The sequence below is a fragment of the Chlorocebus sabaeus genome, chromosome 18 (genome assembly GCF_047675955.1).
Source record: "Chlorocebus sabaeus isolate Y175 chromosome 18, mChlSab1.0.hap1, whole genome shotgun sequence".
Taxonomy (NCBI): domain Eukaryota; kingdom Metazoa; phylum Chordata; class Mammalia; order Primates; family Cercopithecidae; genus Chlorocebus; species Chlorocebus sabaeus.
Genome location: NC_132921.1, coordinates 61,127,220 through 61,151,594, shown reverse-complemented (window position 1 = coordinate 61,151,594; position 24,375 = coordinate 61,127,220). Strand labels below are relative to the sequence as shown.

Sequence of the window (24,375 nt, the reverse complement as noted above, 5' to 3'; positions counted from 1 at the left end):
CACTAACATCTGTCTCAGTAAGGTGATGTCAGAATCTTACCCATTCACCTAGCAGTGAGTCAGGATCCTTGATTAGTGAATCTTGATTAGTGACTTTTAGGGGTCTGTTATTGACGCTAGAGTTTCTAAATGATTAAACCAAAGGCTTGCTTTCACAAAATAAATTTTAAATTCATTTTCATATAGATTCATCTTTGGTATTATTTATCCTTGATTCTGTAGAAAATAGTTCACATTTAAAATTGGGTACTTTTCAGTATTCCTAAATGAGCTGCTTCTGAGACATTGATTGAGTTTGGCAAGGCCTTACAAATCTTGGAATGGGCTCATAGTTATGATTAGTAGCAATAAAGAACTTAACACAAGCCAACTCAATTTTTGAACAGCTAATTCAACAAATTGTGTTCGTTAGCTAGCTTTTTAAAAACAGTTATTAAAAAAAATTTTAAAGCGACAGTTGTCTCGCTTTATTTCTCGGGCTGGTCTTGAACTCCTGACCTCAAGCAGCCCTCCCATCTCAGCCTCCCAAAATGCTGGCATTACAGGAGTCAGCCACAAGGTCAGGCTTTAGATAGCTTTCTGAATATTAAAAAGAGTGTATGTACATGACCAGAAGAAAATGAAAAGATTCAACAGCCCAAAAAGGGGCAGCCATTGTTATCAGTTTTTTTGTGTAGTCTTACAGAATACTCTATTGCATGGCAAGCATGTGTGTGACTATACTATAAATCTAATCCCCTTTTAAGTACAAATGATAACTATATTCACTCCTCTGCATTTTTGTTTTTTTCACTAAATTATATTGGTAATTGTTCCATTGTTTCATGGCTGCATAGTATTCCAGTGATTGGATACGGTGATTTATCTAACCAGGAGTTTATCGATGGGCATTTTATTATTTCATGTTTTCTTTACAGTGATGCAGTGAATAAGTCCTTGCACATATATCCTTATGCATATGTGCTGAGTATTTCTGAAGAAGTGGAATTGCTGCATCAAAACATTGCACATATTTAACATTTTGGTAGATATTGACTAATTGCTTTTTGAAGACGTTTTATGAATTGACACTGCCAGCAACAGTGTTTGAGGCCTAATTTCTGCCTACTCTTTTTTTTTTTTTTTTTGAGACAGGGTTTTGTTTTGTCATCTGCAGCCTTGAAGTTTTGTTGTCGTGCTAGCTCAAACTAAAGCCTGACCACAACCCGTATTTGGAGGAATTCTTGGTATCAGTAATTGTAGCTTTATGAGGAAATTTAAATATCTAGGGTAAAATGTAACAGATTCTTTACTACGGTGATTTTTGAAGGGATAGTAATGTTATCTATATGTTTGTAGTATGGGGTATATCTATCATATTAATAGTTTATCTTACTATAAAGGTAGATTTTTTCAGAAGTAACTTTTAGAATCTTTGTTTAATAAGATAATTTTATATATTGTTATATGTAGTGGTTTATCTTGTTCATCTAATCTTTTAATAAACCTTTTAAGAGCAGGATGGACACAGGACAGCCAACCTTCATATGAAATACTTGTTGAAATATATTTTAATTTCTATGGTTTAAATTCTTCAGGTTTTTTTTTTTTTTTAAAGAATTGAACAAAATTGTAAGCTCCTGGCTCTTGTTTTGCCCCAGTACTATACTACTACTTTCAGTGTTTTTTTTTTTCTTCAAAAGATTTAATAATCAGTGTTCACTGACATTTTGTTACATTCTGTAAGATTTACTCAATATTTATTAAGTACTTGATATTTGTTTGCATAAAATTAACATTTTAAAAATTAACTTTTGTTTTTGAAACAATTGTAGTCTTCCAGAAAAATTACAAAACTAGTGAGAGTTCCCTTTTGCCCTTTACCCACCTTCTGCAGCTGTTAATATCTTAGCAAGTACAATGATCAAAACCAGAAAATTAACACTAATACGGTAATACCGTATTAACTAACCTATACACCTTATTCAAATTTCATTTATTCAAATTATATGTAGTAGTTATGATTAGTGTCCTACTAATATTCTTTTTCTGATCCAAGATCACACGTTGCATTTAGTGGTCTCTTCCAATCTGGGCGAGTTCTTCAGTCTTTAGTCAGTGTCAAGGTAATGAAAAACAATCTTGTTATCTCTCAAATTGGGTATTTCTGCTGCTTTTTCATGATTAAATTCAGATTATGTATTTTCGGCAAGAATATCGTAGAAATGATGTTTTACCCTCGTTAGTGCATGATACCAGGAGGTACATAGTATCCATGTGTCTCATTAATGACCATGTTAACTCGGCTAAGTCACCAGAAATTTTACCAACTGTTGCTTTTGTACCAGCAATGTAATGCCAATATGAAAAAGATAACTTGTATCTTACGTATTATTGTGAAAATACTTTTGACCTCATGAAGCCCTTCAAAGGGTCTTGAGGATTTCCCTAGTTGAAGAACGACCTCCTTATGGTGAAGGGAGTGGAGAGCACAATTGGTAGAAGTACACCAGGGGCTTTTAAGTATTTTGGTAATGTTCTGGGATTAAACCTACCCCGTGGTGAGTGCATAGGTGTTATATACACACACACACAGTTTTATTTTTTTTGAGACAGTCTCCCTCTGTGGTCCAGGCTGGAATGTAGTGGTGTGACCTCGGCTCACTGCAACCTCCGTCCCCCAGATTCAAGCGATTCTCCTATCTCATCCTCCTGAGTAGCTGAAATTACAGGCATGCACCACCACACCTGACTTTTATATTTTTAGTAGAGACGGGGTTTCACCATGTTGGCCAGGCTGGTCTCGAACACCTGACCTCAAGTGATCCATAGCTTCAGCCTCCCAAGGTGCTGGGATTATAGGTGTGAGCCACTGCACTTAGCCCGTTCTATATTTTTGTGTGTGACATATTTTTGTGCTTAATTAAAAAAAAATGCATTATATTTATCAGAGGGAGAACTGAGATTGCCTTTGATTATTCATCCTTTGTTCCCTAGTTCCACCTACATTATATGAATGGAAAATTTATTGCAGTATGATTGAGAATTAAGAAATGGGTAACCTTCAGCATAAGATTCCTTGCAACTTTTCTGGGAGTTAAGGATTCTGGAGTGGTTGGATCATTGTGAATCTTTCTGATACGATTTTTTTCACTACATTTTGAAGATTTTGTCTGGGAGTTGTATGCGGGTCTGTAATATTTTGGCATATCAGCTTTATTTTTTCTTTCAGGACATGCATGATATGTTTGAATTTATGGTCTAGGATAGTTAAACTTTGCAGAGAGGAGCATTTAGTATCTGTTTGAGTGATATAACTTCTATCTTGTTTCCAGATTCATTTGGCTCATTTGTAGTGAGCAAGAAGATTTTGGGACTATATGGGATATTATTTAATTAGTTTGGACTTAATTTTGTAAAGTCTGTAGTCAAGTAGGTGTAGTTGACATTTTATCATCTAGGCACTGATTTTATAGGAGTTGGGGAGAAATGTGTTTTTATTTATGCTTGCTTTGTGTTCACTTGACTACACTGTTGTAGTGTTACCAGAGGTAATGGAGAAAATGAATGTAGCTTTCCTGTTAAGGTTCTGTCATTCTTGGTATAGATAATACAAAGTTAAAGGTATAGAAAATCAGCTTTATTCAAAACCAGCTTCGGGTCATTGTTTATTCAAACTGTTTTGGGAGTAGTTCTTTGTCCTTTTCTTTGACCACTAGCAAGAATGCCTCTCCGGTCATACGTGGAAAAACTTCTCAGATGTTTTGTATTCAATTGAAGGTTTAAAAGGGCTGACCCTGGATTAAAAAAAAAATGAAATGAATTAATAATCCTCAGCTTTTCCTTTTCTGAGTCCCCTATTCTGATCTGTTTCTAGAACTACAGTAGAAAAGGGTATTTGTCAGGACACAAAGCCGTAGGAAAAAACAGGACTTGAGGGAACAATGTTTGGGCAGCAGGATGCCACACCTGGAAGGGATGAAATATTACAGAATGTTTTTTACTAATGACATCTGTAAGGAAAACTTTTATTTCCTCATATATCCTACCTATTTTAAAGACTTCTGTAAAATGTCTTTCTTATTTTATTTCCTCCACTAAAACAATGTTGTAAATTATGGAAGTCTATCTAGTTCTTAATAGTCCCTGTAGATTGCAGCTTGGTTGAGCTGAGGACTTCAAGAAATCAACTAGTAGACCCCTGTGTCAGTACTTCTCAAACTTAAAGCACACAGATCACCTGGGGACCTTTTAAAATGCAGATTCTGATTCAGTAAGTCTGGGATTCTGTGAGAATATTTCTAATAAGCTCATAGGTGATGCAGATACTGCTGGTTCAAGGACACACTTTGAACAGCAGAGTACTGAGTGACTATTTGTCTACTTGAGATTCCCTGCGTTTCTGTTTTCTCCTTTTCCTTTCAACAGATTTCAAGCCTTGATTTTTTGTTGGTAACACATGTTTTTAAAACTAGATTGGCATTATTAGTTGGGGAGAAGAGAATTGTGTACAACTGAAATAAAGGAGCATGTAACACCTTTCTAATATATGTACTTTTTGTAAGTGTAATGCTATCTTAATGTATATTTTTGATCCTATACTTTCCAGCCTGTCCCTCTGATTAGATTAGATGTTTCTTTTTGAATGTGTTCTCAGGTAGCCATCCACCAGGCTCTCTCCTCCACCCTCTTTAATTGCTAGCTAGTGTGATCTCATCACACGTGTGCTTTCATCTGTTATAGCAGGGTATGCTGTGTTGTAATTGTCTTTTGCACTAGATTATTAGTTTAAGGGAAAGGGTCTGTGTTATTCTTGTATCTCCATTTTCTAGCAGAGCCATGTCTCTGGATGAGTATTTTCTGAATCAAACACACTTTTCAAAGAGCTTTTGACTCATTGGACCTGAGATTAGATAGATATTATCCTAAAACAAGATAAAAGGAAACTGAGGTTGAGAGAGATTAAGAAATTTGTTCAGTCACAAAGCTGGTGAGTGGCAGATAGTAGGGATGAATGCCAGTTCATTGCTTTTCCTCTGTATCATTCTCTTTTTCTTTTATAGTATAGTCATTCAGAAACGTGACCACCTGTAATATTTTGCTTGTTGGAAAATTGATAATGAAATGTAAACCAATTTAGAAATGAAACTTTGTGATATATCCTGTTGTAAATTGTTTAGTGCTCTTTTCAAAACCATTCTTTTTTAATTTTTATTTTCTTCCCTTCTCCCTCCCCCTTCTCCCTCCCTACTCCTCTCTCTCACTCTCTCCCCCTCTCTTCCCCCTCCCCCTCTCCTCCTCTCCCTCTCTCCCTCTTTCTCTCTCTCCCCCTTCTCCCTTTCTCTTCTTTCTTTCTGGAGTTTCACTCTTGTCCCCCAGGCTGGAGTGCAGTGGCAGTCTCAGCTCACTGCAGCCTCCGCCTCCTGGGCTCAAGCCATCTTCCCACCTCATTCCCACCTCAGCCTTTGAGTAGCTGGAACTAGAGGTGCGCACCACCACGCACAGATAATTTGTGTATTTTTTTGTAGAGACAGGGTCCTGCCATGTTGCCCTGGTTGGTCTTGAACTTGTGAGGTCAAGTGATCCACCTGCCTTGGCCTTCCAAAGTGCTGGGATTACAGTTGTGAGCCATCGTGTCCGGCCTGTTTTTTTTGTTTTGTTTTGTTTTTGTTTTTGTTTTTTTTAAAAAAAGAGTTTCACTCTGTTGCCCAGGCTGGAGTGCAGTGATGTGATTGTAGCTCATTGCAACCTTGAGTTCCTGGGCTCAGGTGATCCTCCCACCTCAGCCTCCCGAGTGACTAGGACTATAGGTGCACTCCACCGAGCCTGGCTAATTTTTTTTATTTTTTATTTTTCTTAGAGTTGGGGTCTTGCTGTATCACCCAGGCTGGTCTCAAACTCCTGGCCTCAGGTGATCCTTCAACCTCAGCATCCCAGATTGCCTGGATTACTGGCATGAGCCACTGAGCCCTGCTTGTTTCTTTCTAGTGTGTTCTTTTTGCACAGCTAAGGTTTTATGGTATACATAGTTTTGTTTCATTCCTTTTTTCTACTTGACGTATATGTTTTCTGTTTTCCTTATAAGTAATCTAATATGTACTTCCTATATGGTAAAATAAGGTGACAGTTATTTTTATGTGTTAAACTTAACTACTTATAGAGAAATATATATGTATTCCCATATAGGTATGCCATACGTACTGTTCTTCAGTTTTCTTTTTAAATATATATTGTCTTGGACATCTTGCAGTGTTAGCACATAAGAATCTGTCTTATTCTTTTTATTAGGTACATGGTATTTAACAGTTAAAAAATATTTTACTTAACTATTTTGATAGACATTTATAGTGTTTCTTTTTTGTCATTTTAAACAACACTGCAACAAGTATATTTGTGTATATATACCTTTGTTTACTAATTTTTAGCTTTTAAATTGATTTGTTATAGCAATTTCTGTTATAAATGACATGGTTAAATATTATCTTCACTGACTTTGAGAACCTTTGTCTTTTAATAGAGGAATTTAACTTGTTCATATGTGTTGTGGCAACTGATACATTTTTTCTGATGACTGCTACCTGACTTTTTTTTTTTTTCTTTTGAGACGAAGTTTTCCTCTTATTGCCCAGGCTGGAGTACAATGGCGCGATCTTGGCTCACTGCAACCTCTGCCTCCCGGGTTCAAGTGATTCTCCTGCCCCAGCCTCCCGAGTAGCTGGGATTACAGGCATGCCCCACCACTCCCAGCTAATTTTTTATATTTTTAGTAGAGCCGGGGTTTCTCCATGTTGGTCAGGCTGGTCTCGAACTCCCGATCTCAGGTGATCCGCCTGCCTCGGCCTTCCAAATTGCTGGGATTACAGGCATGAGCCATCGCAGCTGGCTGCTACCTTACTTTTTAACTTTCCAGTTTTCTTGTATTTTTTTTTTTAACCAGTGAGTTAGAAATTTTATCACCTTTTTTTCTGCTCTGTTAATTATTACCTTTTAATATGTAACAAACAGATAAAAAAATTAGTGTTTTTTTGCATTAGTTTTTTTTGAAAACTAGTCAGTCTCTTAATTACTCCTGCCCATACTTCTTTCTTTCTTTATTTTTTTGAGATGGAGTTTCACTCTGTCACCCAGGCTGGAGTGCAATGGCATGATCTCAGCTCACTGCAACCTTCACCTCCTGGGTGCAAGTGATTCTCCTACTGGGTGCAAGCGATTCTCCTACCTCAGCCTCCCAAGTAGCTGGGATTACAGGCGGGTGCCACCATGTCTGGCTAATTTTTGTATTTTTTTTTTTGAGACGGAATCTCGTTCTGTTGTCCAGGCTGGAGTGCAGTGGCAAGATCTCTGCTCACTGCAAACTCCACCTCCCAGGTTCACGCCATTCTCCTGCCTCAGCCTCCCGAGTAGCTGGGGCTACAGGCATATGCCACCGTGCATGGCTAATTTTTTGTATTTTTAGTAGAGACGGGGTTCACTGTGTTAGCCAGGATGGTCTCGATCTCCTGACCTTGTGATCCTCCGGCCTCCCAAAGTGCTGGGATTACAGGTGTGAGCCACCGTACCCAGCCTAATTTTTGTATTTTTAGTGGAGATGGGGTTTCACTATGTTGGTCAGGCTGGTCTGGAACTCTTGACCTCAGGTGATCCACCCACCTCACCCTCCCAAAGTGCTGCGATTACAGATGTGAGCCACTGTGCCATCTCCTGCCCCATACCTCTTACCTTTTTCATTGTGTTGGTTTTATGTAAATTTTCAGGAAAATTAGTCCCAAATTTTTGTTTGCATTGTCCTCTCTCCCCCACCATACTCCTGTAAATACTTGCTTCTTTTTATGTTGTAAGATTTGCTCAGCTGGGCACAGTGGCTCTCGCCTGTAATCCTAGCACTTTGGGAGGCTGAGGCAGGCAGGTTGCTTGAGCCAAGGAGTTTGAGACCAGCCTGGGCAACATGGCAAAACCCTGTGTCTACAAAACAATATAAAAATTAGCCCACCATGGTGGTGTGTGCCTGTAGTCCGAGCTATTTGGTGGTGAGGCTGAGGCAGGAGAATCAGTTGATCCTGGGAGGCAGAGGTTGCAGTGAGCTGAGATCATACTATTGCACTTCAGCCTGGGTGACAGAATGAGACCCAGTCTCAAACAGAGGAGAAAAAAAAAAAAAAAGATTTGCTCATAAAATTGCATTAAACGTCACAGTTATTATTATTATTTTATTTATTTATTTATTTTGAGACATAGTCTCTGTCACCCAGGCTGGGGTGCAGTGGTGCGATCTCGGCTCACTGCAACCTCTGACTCCCAGGTTCTAGTGATTCTTCTACCTCAACCCCACAAGTAACTGGGACTACAGGCATGCACCACCATACCCAGCAAAGTTTTGTATTTTTAGTAGAGATGGGGTTTCACCATGTTGGCTAGGCTGGTCTCTCAAGCTCCTGACCTCAAGTGATCCATCCATCTCTGCCTCCCAAAGTGCTGGGATTACAGGCGTGAGCTACCACACCGGCTCAGAGTTATGTTATTAGTAATTAATTGGATTTAAAATTGTAGTTCTCTCTTATTACTCCTTCTTATACTGTATCTCATGTCATTCCCTTCTCATTTTCTTGGGGGAAAAATCCTTTTCCCTTCCTTTCTTCCCTTTTTTTCCCTTTTCTTTCTTTATAGGAGTTTGAGTCCTTGCAGGCCTGAAAATTGCTTTATTTTGCTACACTGTCTCTCTCACCCCCAAAACTGACTGATAATTTGGTTGAATATACAATTCTATTCAAAATCTTTTTCTGTCAGAACTGCCTCCCTGTTCTAGCATTTAATGTTGGATATGAGAAGTCCTATGCTAGTCCATGCTGTGGTTATTTGATTAACTTAATGTAATACCATTGTTGGACATTAATAGGTTTTTGGGAGTGTGTGTGTGTGTCTACACAATATGTCACAGGTAGTTTATTACATATAATTATATTTAGCTTCTTGTAAGAAAACATATTAGTCCCATGAAAGAGTTTTTGTTGTTAAAGCAAGTAATTGAGCTTCATATAAGGCTGTCAGATCCTCCAGTTTGAGCTGGTCAAACTTTACTGTTACAGTAGTACTGGGGTCCTTTATCTTTTATTCTTTATTCCAAACACATTGGCCCAAAGTCCCAGCTCTGCTCTTGAGGACAAGCTCTGCTTTTGGCAGAAGATGTGACATTGTCATATCTACTCAACTATCATATCATTGTTAGTATTCAAATTACTGAAATGTTAGTTTTTTTATAAAGTTTTTTTTTATTTAATGAGAAAAATTGACCTATTAATATTTATGTTTGTATGTGGTCATGGATAATTACATTACCTGGTAAGGCAGAAAATTTTCAGGTAGTAGTTAGAATTGGGCCAACCAGCTGTCTTTTTCCTTTAGGAAATGAATGGATTAGATAAATTTAAATATAAATATTTCTCTGGCTTTGAAAAAGCTAATAACTATATTCACACAACGAACTCATGGGTAACCTGGGAAATACAAATGAAACAAAAGATATCTTTTCACTTCAGTTAGATTGACAAAAATTAAAAGTCAAATTATAGTATGTATTAATGAAGAATATAGGGAAACAACTCTCTAGGCCTTGTGGTAGAGTAAGTCCGTACAACCACTTTGAGAAGCAAGTTGGCAACATCTTGTAAATTAGAAAACAAAAAACACATGTTCTGCAGCTGAAAACATCTTCCAGGTGTATATTCATGAGATTCTCAGGCACATATTTATAAAGATGTGTATGAAGAAATTCATTGCAATATTGTTTATTAAAAATAATAATTGGGGAATTATTAAAAGTTTATATACAGACTAATGAAAACATAAATAAGGAAAATATTAGCAGTTAAAGTGGAAGAATTGGATGTATGTTTGCAAAATATATGTTGAGTGAAAAAGCAAGTTTCAAAGGACTAACATAGATACTGTGGTTTTTCTTGTTTTTTCTGCCCCCTCCCTACCCGAATATTGTGCTTTTAATGTAAATTTTTGAAAGGCTAAAAAATTATTTATGGAAAAATATATGTAGAAAAAGGATGAATAGACTGAAAGGATTAAACCTTCAGAATGATATTTTGGTATTTTGTTTCTCAAAATATTCTTTATTTTTATTTATTTATTTTTGAGATGGAGTTTTGCTCTTGTTGCCCAGCCTGTAGTGCAGTGGCACGATCTCGGCTCACTGCAGCCTTTGCTTCACAGGTTAAAGCGATTCTCCTGCCTCAGCCTCCTAAGTAGCTGGGATTGCAGGTGCCTGCCACCACACCTGGCTTATTTTGTATTTTTAGTAGAGACGGGGTTTCACCTTGTTGGCCAGGCTGGTCTTGAACTCCTGACCACAAGTGATCCACCCACCTCGACCTCCCAAAGTGTTGTAATTACAGGCATGAGCCATCATGCCCAGGCTCAAAATCTTTTTTTTTTTTTTTTTTTTTAAATGAGATGAGACCAATTTGATTTTATTTTTGAAAATTTCAATTTAATAGTAAGTCAAGTCTAAGTTTTGTTTGTTTCAATTCTTGGTTTTACTGGATGCTGTAGCTAAAACAGAGACCTCACAGTGACAGATCATAGAGCCTAATAAAAGAAGTGTGTTTCTTTTTCTTTCTTTTTTTTTTTTTGAGATAGAGTTTCATTCTTGTTGCCCAGGCTGGAGTGCAGTGGCGCGATCTTGGCCCACTGCAACCTCCGCCTCCCAGGTTCAGGTGATTCTCCTGCCTCGGTCTCCCTAGTAGCTGGGATTATAGGCACCTGCCACCACGCCCAGTTAATTTTTTGTGTTTTTATTACAGATGGGGTTCCACCATGTTGACCAGACTGGTGTCGAACTCCTGACCTCAAGTGATCCACCCGCTTCAGCCTCCCAAAGTGCTGGGATTACAGGTGTGAGCCACAGTGCCCGGCCAAAAAGTGCATTTCTGATGGATGTATGCTGGTTATTAACCTCACCTCCTAACCCCCATCTCTGCCCTGTGAGGCTGGACTGGTTCTGCACACTGTATTTCTCCTTTGCCAGTTGGATGCCTGTTGGCTCTGCCAGTAGGAGGCACTAGAGGGAGACTGGAAGGCTAGATTGGGAATCTGACTTGCTCTTTCCTGTTTGGTGTCGTTCCACCCAGCAGGCTAGGATGGGATGTCGATTTCCTCAGTATCTGATTCTAGTTTACATACAGTAGTCCCCCTTTATCCATGGTCTTGCTTTCCTCATTTTCAGTTATCTGAGGTCAACCATGGTCTGAAAATATAAAATCAGAAATTCCAGAAATAAACAATTCATACGTTTTAAATTGCATAGTATTCTGAATAGTGTGATGAACTCTCCTGCCTGGGACCAAATCTGTCAGCGTGTCCAGCTTCCCCACACTGCCTATGCTGCCCACCTATTTAGTCACTTAGTAGCTGCCTGTTATCAGATCAACTGTCATGGTATTGTGGGGCTCGTGTTCACGTAACCCTTATTTGACTTTATAATGGCCCCAAAGCTAAGGAGTAGTGATGTTGGCAATTCAGACAGGTCAGAGAGAAGCCATCAAGAGCATCCTTTAAGTAAAAAGGTGAAAGTTCTCAGGGAAATAGAAAAAATCCTGTGCTGAGGATTCTGAGATCTGCAGTAATGATCTGTCTATCCATGAAATTGTGAAGAAAGAAAAATAAATTTCATGTTAGTTTTGCTGTCACATCTTAAACTACAAAAATTAGGGCCACAGTGCATAAGTGCTTAGTTAAGATGGAAACAGCACTAAATTTGTGCTTGGAAGACGTGAACAGAAATGTGTTCTATTTGGCAGCAGTTGGGTTCAGTGTTATCTGCACTTTAAGGCATCCATTGGGGAGTATTGGAAAGTATTCCCTTTGGATAAGGAGGGTCTACTGTATTTCTGACAACAGCAAAACTGGACTCTGTACCCTCCTCCGGGACACCTGTATCAACCAGTCATAGCACCTTTTTAAAGGTCTATATCCTAGTTCCTTGGGGCCTCTTCTGTAAGTCCTTCCTTTTCCCGTTGTTTTCCCACTTCTAGGGGTGGTGTATTATATGGTTTCTATTTCCTGATTGGATCCTAATACAATGTGTTTACTAAATCTTGATTCTTATTTTTCTATCTCATTTACCAGTTAAGTAAAAATTTCCATTGAAATTTAGCTGGTAATTGCCCATCTTTTCTGATGCTAATCATTTCTTGCAGACTAAATTGGAAGACATTCACTTTTGTATTTTGAACAAATGAATTAAATATCCATTGAATTTAAAATTAAGTAAATATTACCATCTTTTCAGGATGCAGATGAGTTTGTTGGTACTACACATCATTTCAGCATTAAGAACTATGTAATGATGGAAATAGCTCTAACATCCAAAATCAGTTTCACATTGTTCATGCTAGTTTCTTTGGGAAAGCATCTGACATTTATTGTCAGATATCACCTTTCCTTGGAAGGGACAGATTCAGTAGGTGTAATTAGAAAAAAAAAATTTCTAAGGGGTACACCACCAATAATTATTTTTCATCACAGAATAAGTGTACAGTTTTGCAACACTATTATTTTGTAAAAGAAAAATATGAAACTCATTCTTAATTTTGACTCTTCTAAGTACTCTGTTTCAAGGTAATCAGTGACATTTTGTATCATTAGGGTATATGCCACAAAAATGCCGAAGCAGGTACACAAAAGCTGCAGCGTGTGTTAATGTGCCAGAAGCACACAATGCAGAGGAGCTTTGTTAACTCCCTCATGTTCTCAAACTCCCACTCACCCTCAGTATACCTTTTGTGTTGCAGGTGTTTCATGTGGGTTTTTTTCAGGGACCCACTAGGATGTTAATGTCAATAGACTGATTTACAATGAGTGAAACTTAATTTTATTCTTCTGTTTTTAGGAAAAAAAGTAAATATAAAAGTTGAAGTTTTAAGGGAAGTTCACAACACCTTTTTGAGAATGCTTGGCACTGAGTTTATGAACTTTTGGATTTTAGCATTATATGGTGTGTTTGCCATGTAACACATAACATGCACTTTGAGATCTACAGCTACAGCCTATAAATACATTAATACTTCTGCAGCAAAGCACAGAAGGAATAATTCTAAGGGGATAAATAAAGACTATATTCTGTATGTAGCCTTTTGTTTGTTCAGATGAGAGTTTACCATTAAATGAGTTTGCTGCTAACTTACTAAAAAAACTGTTCTGGAGTTTGGAGTTTTTTTGGATTTTGGCATTACAGATAAGGGATTGTGGACAGATAAAGGATTTTCTCTTGCATTTCAAAGGTCATCTTCTGTATCTCCTGGGTCATTTAATTCACTTTTGGAAACCATTGCTTTAAGTTATCAAACAGGAGCTTGTGCATTTTAAGTACTTGTAGGAAAATGGCTCTTTAAGAACATTCCTCCTCATTCTTTTAAACCCATTTCTTTACTCACATACATTCATACAGCTGCACATCATTTAGCTTGTCTTATCATGTCTGGGAATATAGTTAGAGCAATTTAGCCATTTCCTCAGATGGAACTAGGAACACAACATGTTTTATCTTTATAAGCCTGCAGATTAGCGCTATGTAGTGTAAACAGGTTCTTGTGAACTAGTCTGGTACCTAAGTTACCTTTAAACTTTTGTTTCTGAGGGAAAATGGGTTCTGAATTCTAAACAACTGGCCTTTTTTTTTTTTTTTTTTTTTTTTTTTTTTGAGGCGGAGTCTTGCTCTGTGCCCAGGCTGGAGTGCAGTGGCGTGATCTTGGCTCACTGCAAGCTCCACCTCCCGGGTTCTTGACATTCTCCTGCCTCAGCCTCCTGAGTAGCTGGGATTACAGGCACACACCACCATGCTCAGCTAATTTTTGTATTTTTAGTAGAGACAGGATTTCACCGTGTTGGTCAGGCTGGTCGCGAGTTCCTTACCTCGTGATCCGCCTGCCTCAGCCTCCCAAAGTGCTGGGATTGCAGACGTGAGCCACCGCGCCCGGCCAACAACTGACTTTTATAAAATAGACTTGTGGAACATGACTAAGATAAGGTAGCATTTAAATTAGTGGAGGAGATAATGTCATAAGAAATGGAAAACAGCAGATAGTCCAGGCATTCATTTTTGGCTTTGGAATACTTACTTATTTATATATTTATTACTTTTTAAAAGCAAATTTACTTTCATGGATATTTGCTTGGGTTAGAATTCATTTATATTCTCAGAGCACACTTATGATAAGAGTATTTGGTTTCCTCCAGGAGTGGATTTATTGTCTTGATAATAATTTTGTTCCTAAACCAACAAGAAATGGAGCAGAGACTTTGTAATATCAAAATAAATTATTGTTTGATTTGTGGCAGTTTTGCAGGGCTAGTGATAATAAATCCAGAGAGCTTTGAATCGTAATATTTTACATCATGGAGCCTTACTGTCCCTTACCCCCCAGTTTCTTTGCAGGGGATAGTAGAAAATGCAGTAGCTTAGGAGCCAGGAAATCAAGGATTTTATCAAGCAAGCCTATTAACTAGTGGAATGAATTAACATTTACTGAGCTCCAGTCATGTGTCAGGCATTGTATACTTTATCTCATTGTTTGTTAGACTTCATTTTATTGATGATAAAATAGGCCATGAGAAATAAACTAATTTGCCCAAGACTCCACGAGTAGTAAGTTGATGGTGGAGATTCGAATCTTGGTCTGTCAGTCATTTTTTCCCCCCATTTCGAGCCTTCATTCGTCACCTGTAAAATGAAATCACAGTAGTTCAAGGTACACAGGTGTTGTGCTTCTAAAATCAAATAATGAGTTTTTACCAGTTAGTGCAGTTATTTTAAAAGGTATAAAAATCTTTTTTTTTTTTTTTTTTTTTTTTTGAGATGAAATCTTGCTGTCACCCAGGCTGGAGTGCAGTGGCGCAATCCTGGCTCACTACAACCTTTGCCTTCCGGGTTCAAGTGATCTACCTGTCTCAGCCTCTCGAGTAGGTGGGATCACAGGTGTACGCCACCGTGGCTGGCAAGTTTTGTATTTTTAGTATAGATGGGGTTTTGCCATGTTGGCTAGGCTGGTCAAGTAGCTGGGACTACAGGCGTGTGCCACCACACCTGGCTAATTTTTGTATTGTTAGTAGAGATAGGGTTTCACTATGTTGGCCAGGCTGGTCTTGAACGCTTGACCTCGTGATCCACCTGCCTTGGCCTCCCAAAGTGTTGGGATTACAGGCATGAGCCACCGCGCCTGGCTGACTTGTACATTTTTTTTGATGTTAGGTGAAATCTTTGAATTTGGGCAAAGTTTAGGGTATAGCTAGGCACCATACTAGTCTAGAAGGAATGTTTCTTTTTAAGAAAAGTTTTAAAATTTATTGCATAATATTTAGCATATACAAGTGAATAAATAAATAATATAACCAATAACTAGAATCTATCTAGAAAGAAAGCATTACTAACACATTTGAACACCCTGTGTAGTATTTCTCACTTGCATTCCTTCCCCTCTTCTCCTAAGGTAACCAACTGTCATAAATTAGTTTTTATCATTCCCATGAGTTTCTTTATGTTACACATTTTTCTATATCTGTAAATAATATGTATTTACATTCAACATTTTGTATTCTCTCTCTCTCTCTCTCTGTCTCTCTCTCTCTCTATATATATTCTCTCTCTCTCTCTCTACATATATATATATTTTTTTGAGATGGAGTCTGGCTCTGTTGCCCAGGCTGGAGTGCAGTGGCGTGATCTCGGCTCACTACAGCCTCCTCCTCCCGGGTTCAAGCGATTCTCCTGCCTCAGCCTCCCGAGTAGCTGGGACTACAGGTGTGCGCCACTGGGCCCAGCTAATTTTTGTATTTTTAGTAGAGATGGGGTTTCACCATGTTGGCCAGGTTGGTCTCCAACTCCTGACCTCTTGATCCGCCTGCCTTGGCCTCCCAAAGTGCTGGGATTACAAGTGTGAGCCACCGTGTCTGGCCTTTGTATTCTAGATTTTTAAAAATTCAGCATTATGGTGAAGGGTATGTCCATGTTGAATTGTGTGGCTGTTGAACATTCATTTTTGATATTCCATTGTATCCCTAATATATATATCCATTCTGTTGTTTTTTTTTTTTTTTTTTTTTTTTTTTTTTGAGACGGAGTCTCGCTCTGTCGCCCAGGCTGGAGTGCAGTGGCCGGATCTCTGCTCACTGCAAGCTCCGCCTCCCGGGTTCACGCCATTCTCCTGCCTCAGCCTCCCGAGTAGCTGGGACTACAGGCGCCCGCCACCTCGCCCGGCTAGTTTTTTGTATTTTTTTAGTAGAGACGGAGTTTCACCGGGTTAGCCAGGATGGTCTCGATCTCCTGACCTCGTGATCCGCCCGTCTCGGCCTCCCAAAGTGCTGGGATTACAGGCTTGAGCCACCGCGCCCGGCCATCCATTCTGTTGTTAATGAACAGTTATGTTGTTTACTTTTTACTTTTACTGTTTTATGAAGTGATAATTTAGAGATTTTTGTTCTGTTGTTGAAGCACTTCATATGTATTTAACTGCTTGTAGTGAAAACTCTACTTTTCTCTTTCAGCCATCATTTCTACCCAGAAATTTAACATTTTACTTAAATCAGTGCTTTGTGAGTTTGAGCTATTTTCATTAGGTCTGTTAAGAATGTAGTTATTGATCTTAAGCAACATGTTTTACTATATTCATAAAATTTTCCAACAAAAATACTTCAGTTATACAAATTCTCTAAATTATTAAACTCAGGCAAGATACCATTAAAACTTAGAGCAGATGGTCATTTGAGTATTAGTAGAATGAGTCAAAAGCTATCAGGTGGTTCATTTAACGGTGGCAGATGTCTTCATAAAGCTTAGCAAAGGAGAAAAGGGCATTAACTCCTTAGGGTAATATGGTATTCTGTAGAAAGGAAAAAAAAGGAAAAAAAAAAAGGTTCAGTTAAGGAGTTAAATTTTATGAAATAAAAATTTTTAAGGCAAAACTCTTGCCAGGGCTCATGGTTTTAGATGAAAATGAATTGGGTGGATGTAGTGAGGGAAACAAAAAAGCTACCACGGTACAGTAAGAGATTAGTGAAATGTTGGTCTTGTTTATTTAATGCCCTTTCTTCTGTTTTATGTTTTCTTTAAATATCAACTTTTGTTTCAAAGTCAATTAATTGTATTCTCGTTAAAAATTCTGTAGTGCTCATTTTGGTAGAGGAATGGGTTGCTTTGTTTACATTTTTCAATTCTTAGTGTTAGTCTGTTTCACAGCTGTTCAGTAGCTTTGTTGGCATTTGAACTGTGGGAACCAAGAAAGCAATTGGATGTGCTTTTGTGTGCATTAATGGTTTTCCTGAGGTATTCTTTAAAACCATGAATTATAGAATTTTTTAAACCGGTTGTCATTGTGTGTTTAAATGGTTCCTTTTAAAGAAAGCCTGTACATAGATTATGGGCTCATGACTGTTATCATTGTATGTTGTGGAAAATGAACTTAGAAATGAAAAATATGTAAATGAGGCAGTGGTTGCAAACTGGACAGTTTTTTTCTGTTGTTGTTGTTGAGTGGGGTAGTTGGGGATACATTTTCCCTACATCTTTCATCAACCAAGTCACATCTGAAGAGCTGCACAGTTAATTCAGGATAAATTCAGGATAAACCTCTTAAGTGTGTAGTGAGTACTGATTTGTTTAGTGCATTTTACTTTTTTGTGATGATGGAACTAAATCAGATTTATTTTAGACCTTATTCAGAAACTTAGCCATTTTGTGGACTTTTACTATCATTGGTATTTGATATTAATTGTGATATTTTTCGTCAGCTTTCCTGTGCTAAAACAGATACGGTTATTAGAATCTAACTTCAGGTGTGTGGCAGTGAGGTTGCTTTAAATCAATATGTAATCACTTCCGTATAATGTCCACTTTTGGAAAAATAATTCTATAATTATTTCTATATTTTTGCTTCTAACACAAATATCAGAAGTTTACAAAATTAGGTACAGAACTATTCTAGGTCACACGAAGTTTTTTTTTTTTTTTTTTTAAAGGTAAATTGTGAAACCCATAAACAGAAAAAGATTTTGAAGAACTGTCATAGTTGTCTGGTGCAGGGCTATTAAACTGAGTATTAAATTTTCATAGAACTGCCATTTTTAAAGAGAAATGCCAACTATAACAATCCATTTAATTAGTTTTTTAAATTCACATTTTAATACTGAAATACAGGCATACCCCTGTTTTATATAGGCATTATACACAGTTCTATTCCTGGAAAACCAAGTTATATTTAAAATGGAGGAGAGGCATGCCAGATGGTATTTTTCAAAGATGGCTGCACCAATCTACATCCCATCTCACGTGCTCTTCTTAGGAGACAATGATATTCCACCTCAAGAGGCTGCTTCCCTCCCTCAGTGGACCTGGGTAGACATTTGTAACTGCCTCAATTAATAGAGTAAAGAGGAAGTAACACTGTGAATTCTGAGGTTTGGTCACAAAAGGCAAGGCATATGTATGTTGCTTGTCTGTCTGTGTCTGTCTGTCACTCTCCCCTCAGGATTCACAACCTGCCTGCACCAGGAGCTCTGAGCCAGTTCTGAGAGAACCATAAAAGTGCTAGGTTAAGAGTTGAATAGTATATTTTACCATTTTAAGGAAAGTCTTTCTAAGCATGAAGCCTTAGAAGTCACACACACGCCGACGAGAGCACACATAGAAAATGTGTACCCAGAAAACAATCTGGAAACCCCCACCAAACTGCTAACAATGGGTGGGAGTCCACGATGATGGGGGACTTTCACATTTTGTTCTGTATGCTTTTGGGTTGTTTAAAGTTTTATGATAAGTGTGTTATTAATTTTAGAATTTAAAAAAGAAAATAAACAAGAAATACCAATTTTTTCTTCTCAAATTGGCACACATTAAAAATACTACTTCAGTACATGCTAAAGATGTGTCAAGAAAGCCAGTCAGATACTGCTGAAAGGGAAATATAAATGGATGCAATCTCTATATACGGCACTTACAGTGTTTCAAATGTCGTCAAAGACTTTGACCCTGCCTTCAATGTTTAAAAAAGGCACATTCAAAGATATTTGTTTGTGGCAGATAAAGACAAAAAGTTAACATAACCAGTGTTATATGTAAATTATGTTAATCCATAAAGGGAAATTCTATACAGTTATTAAACCATGTTGTAGAAGAATTATTACTGACATGGTAAAATATCATTTTATCAAGTAGTTTGCCAGAAACTACAATGTGACATTTTTGCATCTAAATTGTATGATACATGTAATATAAAAACTAGAAAGATAATTCCCCGGATGTGCTGATGGGATTAGCCTTTGTGGTTTTCCAGGTTTTCTACACTGAGTGTATATTAATTCTAGGAAGCAGCTGGGTGAGCAGGAGCATTTAACATGAAGTATAAGCATCAGAGATGTCGTGTGTGTCACTTTAAACTAAAAACAAACAAAAACATGAAGGAACCTAAGCAAATCTTTACACAAACCAACTTTCAAATTACTTTAGTTACTTTAGTAATACGGTATATAATTGCTATTTAGAAGTTTTTATTTATTTTAATCTTTTAATTCACAGATGAATAATTAAATGTTCCCCATATACAGTCTCTGAAAAATTTAAACTTTTATTAAACTCTTTGATTTCTGTATAAGTATTGCAAAATTTGTCTGGGATAGTTGATGATTCTGATTGTATTATTTAAATAGATGACTAGTGCATTTACTAAATCTATATTAAGATGAAGTTAAGTGCAGTATAATTCTTTATATGTATATTTTGCTTTAAAGTTTTTCAAAGTGTGTTTACCTATCACTTTAATTTTTTTTCTTTTTTTAAATGAAGTTTCTGTTTCTAGGAGTGTCTAACAATTTAGCCTCACAATGTCTCTTTCCTTGTGAAAGAAAGTGTTTTCTTAATTTATAGATGAGAATATTGGCCCCAGAGTATTTAAGTTGATTTTGAATATTAAGTGGATAGTAAGTTATACAAGTAAATTCTTAAATCACATACGCTTGTTTTTACCATTTGAGATAGCAATTTAAATACCGTATTGTATACAGGTTAGAAATCATGTCTGATCTTGTTAATTTCTAGCCTGACTCTATAATTTATCTCCAAGTCTCTGGCTGTATTGCATGTTTCTGCTAAGCAAAGTCATTCCTGGTTCATTGAACATACTCTGCTTTTCTGTGATTTCTTCCTTTCTTTGAAAGATCCACTCATCCATCATTTCTGTGGAACTTTTCCTGATTCTTTTTCCTATTTAGTTTCTCAGGCGAATTTCTATCAATGGAGACCTGGGCTTGTATTTTTTAATTAGATATTCTTATTTTTTGTTGGTGACCCCATTCTAGTTTTTAAGCAGAGCAGTTCTAGATTTCAGTTTACTGTACTGTTTAATTGCTAAATATCTCTACTACTTCACCTGTTTTCTCTTGAATGATCTCGTTTAGACTTTCTCATTTATATCCTCTATATCTTTTGTCTCCCGACCCATAGCTACCAAGCCCTAAATATCTCTGGAACCCATTTCTCTCAATTTCTACTGTCATCACCTTAATTTAAGCTACCATTATCTTAGCTGGGCTGCTACTAACTTCTTTTAACCTAACTCCCTTTCTCTAGCCATTTTTACTTTTTTCATATCTTTTTTCTCCACACTACAGCAGGCGTGATTTGTAATTTTTAAATTTTTTTTGAGTTAGAGTCTTTCTTAGTTGCCCAGGCTGGAGTGCAGTGGTGTGAACATGGCTCTAAGAGTGATACTTGAAAGCAGCAGAGGGCATGCCTGCAGTAGGAATAAAGAAATAGTTCTGAATGAATCAGTAGACACTCATGTCTACTGTCTTCTCTCCCTACAGTCAAGCATTTATGTGGCAGGAGACTGCAGAAGGATTGCACATGAAACATATTTGATGTTGGGGTATCAGGCTTTTTGTAGTCCATTAATATCCCAATTCTTTCAGGTGTTCGTTCCTTCCTCCTTCCTTCCCTGCTTCCCTCTTTCCTGCCTTCCCTCCCTCTTCCTTCCTGATCCTTGCCCCTCCCCTCCCTTTCCCTCAAAACAGGCATACACTCAAGTTTGGCCCTTTGTTTAGAATCTGGTTATCTGAATATAGAAAATGAATAACATAGGGGTTTTTTTTTTTTCCTTATCAGGAAGTAGCAATAGTGTATTATGTTAGTAATATGACTACTTTTGTACTCTAGTTTTTACATATGTAGCATGTTATTTGATTTTTAGAACATGTTGTCTCACCTTTAAAGAATATATTACATTCTCCAAAGGGGATGAGGCTGTGAGAATGAAAGGGCTCCTTTCTTCTATTTAATTATGGAAATGTTCTAAATGGATACAAAGAGAAAGATAATGTAATGAACTCCCATGTACCCATTACCCAGCTTCAACATGGCTAATCTTGTTTTACCTGAATCCCACTTTACTTTCTCTCTGCCTCCCTGCAATTATTTTGAAAAACAAAAACAAAAACACAAAAAAACACAACACACACATTATACGTAAATACTTCTGATAAAACGACCTTTTCAAGGGCGTAAAAGTAAATACAGACAGAGTCAGAACTTGAATCCAGGAGAATGTCACTTTTGCACAGATAATACAGCCCTTGTTTGTTCAGCATTGAGCTTGACCGTTCAGGATGTGTTTATAAAGTAGTGACACTGATGTTGACAAGCCACATATTGTTGAAAAAAAAAATCCTAGTTTTTATTTATTGAACAAGTGATACTAATATAACAATAGAATAGTAAAGCAGTTTTACCCCCAATTATTTCACCTGAAAATGAAGGTTGTTTTCATTACCTATATTGGTACCTTTTATAGTTCTAATGTCTGTCTCATTCATCCATGTGATTAATTTTAGTGGAGGTCATTTTACCAAGTGTTTATTTTTTCTAGAGCTTATTATTTCTTGTTCCCTAAGGGGATAAAACCCCACTATAGTGTATTGTTTCCTTTAAAATAGGGAAACTTGTTTCCTAGTCATTTTCTAAATTTTCTTGACTATGGGAAAATCTTGTCAATATCTAAGGGTAGTAAATGCTTAAGTTAATTGATAGTTTGTTTCCATGATATTGAAAGGGCAAAATGGTCTTTTCTTTTGGAGTAATTGTTTACCTAGAAAATAGTTGAAAATTCTTTCAAAGATTTCTGAGGTTTTGTAGTCTGAAACATCTCCTTAGTGATAAAGGATTCTTTCTTTCTGTGTGTCGAACATAAGTTCTAGTTTGTGGATGAGAATGAGGAAAGAGTTACTGAGATGTGTTCTTACTAATGAAAAAGGAAGCAAAGGGAAAATATAACTGCATTGATTAAAATAGTTGAGATCCATTATCTTGAAGCTATATGTGTTAAATTTGAAGTGTTGTATCCCAGTTGATTAGAGTATCTTGTAAATGTTCTGATCTTATTTTTTTCCCCCAAGGAATAATATTCAGATAAATAAACTTTGAGGTTAATCAGAGCATGTGTCCTTGTTTTAATAGGCATCAAGCATGATGGAACCATGTGTGATACCTGCCGCCAGCAACCGATCATTGGCATTCGATGGAAATGTGCAGAGTGTACAAATTATGATTTGTGCACAGTGTGTTATCATGGAGATAAACATCATTTAAGACATCGCTTTTACCGAATTACTACACCAGGAAGTGAGAGGTAGGGAGTACCCTTTTTTTCTTCAACCGAGGGTTTTTGTTTGTATTCAAGTTATGTACTTCTGGGCCTTAAAAATAGGATTAGCAAATAGCTTCTGACAGTTGGTTTAGTAACAGGAGGTACCAAATAGTAGGATAGATGTGGACCAATCTGCCATATAACAAGTGAAGAGCTCTGTGAAGATGGAGTTGTCTGTACTTTTCCAAGGTAATCTGGACTATTATTTCTCTGGCTTAGAGGGTTAGCACTACTGTACATTTGGAAATACAAGGGCATCCAAAGAGATAGCAATTATTTTCTTTTCACTATGCCTTCTATTCTGTTAATTGATATCAGATGAATGGTAGGGCCCATTGATTGAGTCAATAGGACTCATTTATTAGGACTACACGGGATCTACTATGTTTATGGACACTAGAAGATAAATAAGACACCTAGTAGTCTTAAGGAGTTTACAAATTAAAGGAAATAGTGAATCAGTGGTTGTCATGTGATGTTTTAGACTGTGTTAGAGGTATGTATTAAGTGTCTTAGGAGCAATGAGAGAGGAGTATTCATTGTTAACGGGCGCAGAGTTTTAGGCGATGGGATCTTCTCATGTAGATACAGATAATGCAAAGGAGCAGGAATCCAGACAGTCATAGGGAGGCAGCTAGGAGTAGGAGTAGATAAATAGATTTTGGAGTCAGACTCTCTTGGTGTAGATCATAATCGTGCCACTTATTAACTGAGTAATTTTGAACAAGTTGGTTATTTTTGTCTTTTGTTTGCAATTAAAATTAAGGAATAATAAAGACATTGCAAAAATGAATAGGACTGGGCGTGGTGGCTCATGCCTTTAATTCCAGCACTTTGGGAGGCCTGAAGTGGGAGGATTACTTGAGGCCAGGCATTCAAGACCACCCTGGACAGCATAATAAGACCTCATCTCTATTAAAATAAATAAGTGAAAAGAATAGAACAGTGAAATAAAATTAGAAAAACAAAAGCAAAAATCTCCAAACCTTTCTGATTATGTGAATGAGAAGGATGTAGAACAATAGGGATACGTGGTCTTAGAGAACCAAGCTGGCCCAGATACTTGACTGTAGAATCTTTATCAAGGTTCATAATCTTCTGTAAGTATGTAGTACTGTGAGAACAGGTTAGTATAGGTAAAATCCAGACCACAGATGTATTTTACTGATATATACGTTTATTAATCCATTTTTTTTTTTTTTTTTTTTTTTTTTGAGACGGAGTCTCGCTCTGTCGCCCAGGCTGGAGTGCTGTGGCCGGATCTCAGCTCACTGCAAGCTCCGCCTCCCTGGTTCCCGCCATTCTCCTGCCTCAGCCTCCCGAGTAGCTGGGACTACAGGCGCCCGCCACCTCGCCCGGCTAGTTTTTTGTATTTTTTAGTGGAGACGGGGTTTCACCGTGTTAGCCAGGATGGTCTCGATCTCCTGACCTCGTGATCCGCCCATCTCGGCCTCCCAAAGTGCTGGGATTACAGGCTTGAGCCACCGCGCCCGGCCTATTAATCCATTTTCATACTGCTGTGAAGAAATACCTGAGACTGGGTAATTTATAAAGGAAAGAAGTTTAATTGACTCACAGTTCAGCATGGCTGGGGAGGCCTCAGGAAACTTATAATCATGGTAGACGTGGAAACAGACATGCCCTTCTTCATATGGCGGCAGCAAGGAGAAGTGCTGAGCAAAAGAGGGGGAAAGCCCCTTGTTAA

At 37.5% G+C, this 24,375-nt stretch overlaps 1 protein-coding gene across 1 annotated transcript in view; it reads left to right on the top strand.

Annotated features, from left to right (window-relative positions):
- Positions 1 to 24,375, top strand: part of MIB1 (MIB E3 ubiquitin protein ligase 1) — a 132,722-nt gene that overhangs the window by 1,017 nt on the left and 107,330 nt on the right. Inside the window, exon 2 of the mRNA XM_007974474.3 lies at positions 22,481 to 22,652. Coding sequence (XP_007972665.1) covers positions 22,481 to 22,652 — 172 coding nt within the window. The remainder of the gene's footprint in view (positions 1 to 22,480; positions 22,653 to 24,375) is intronic.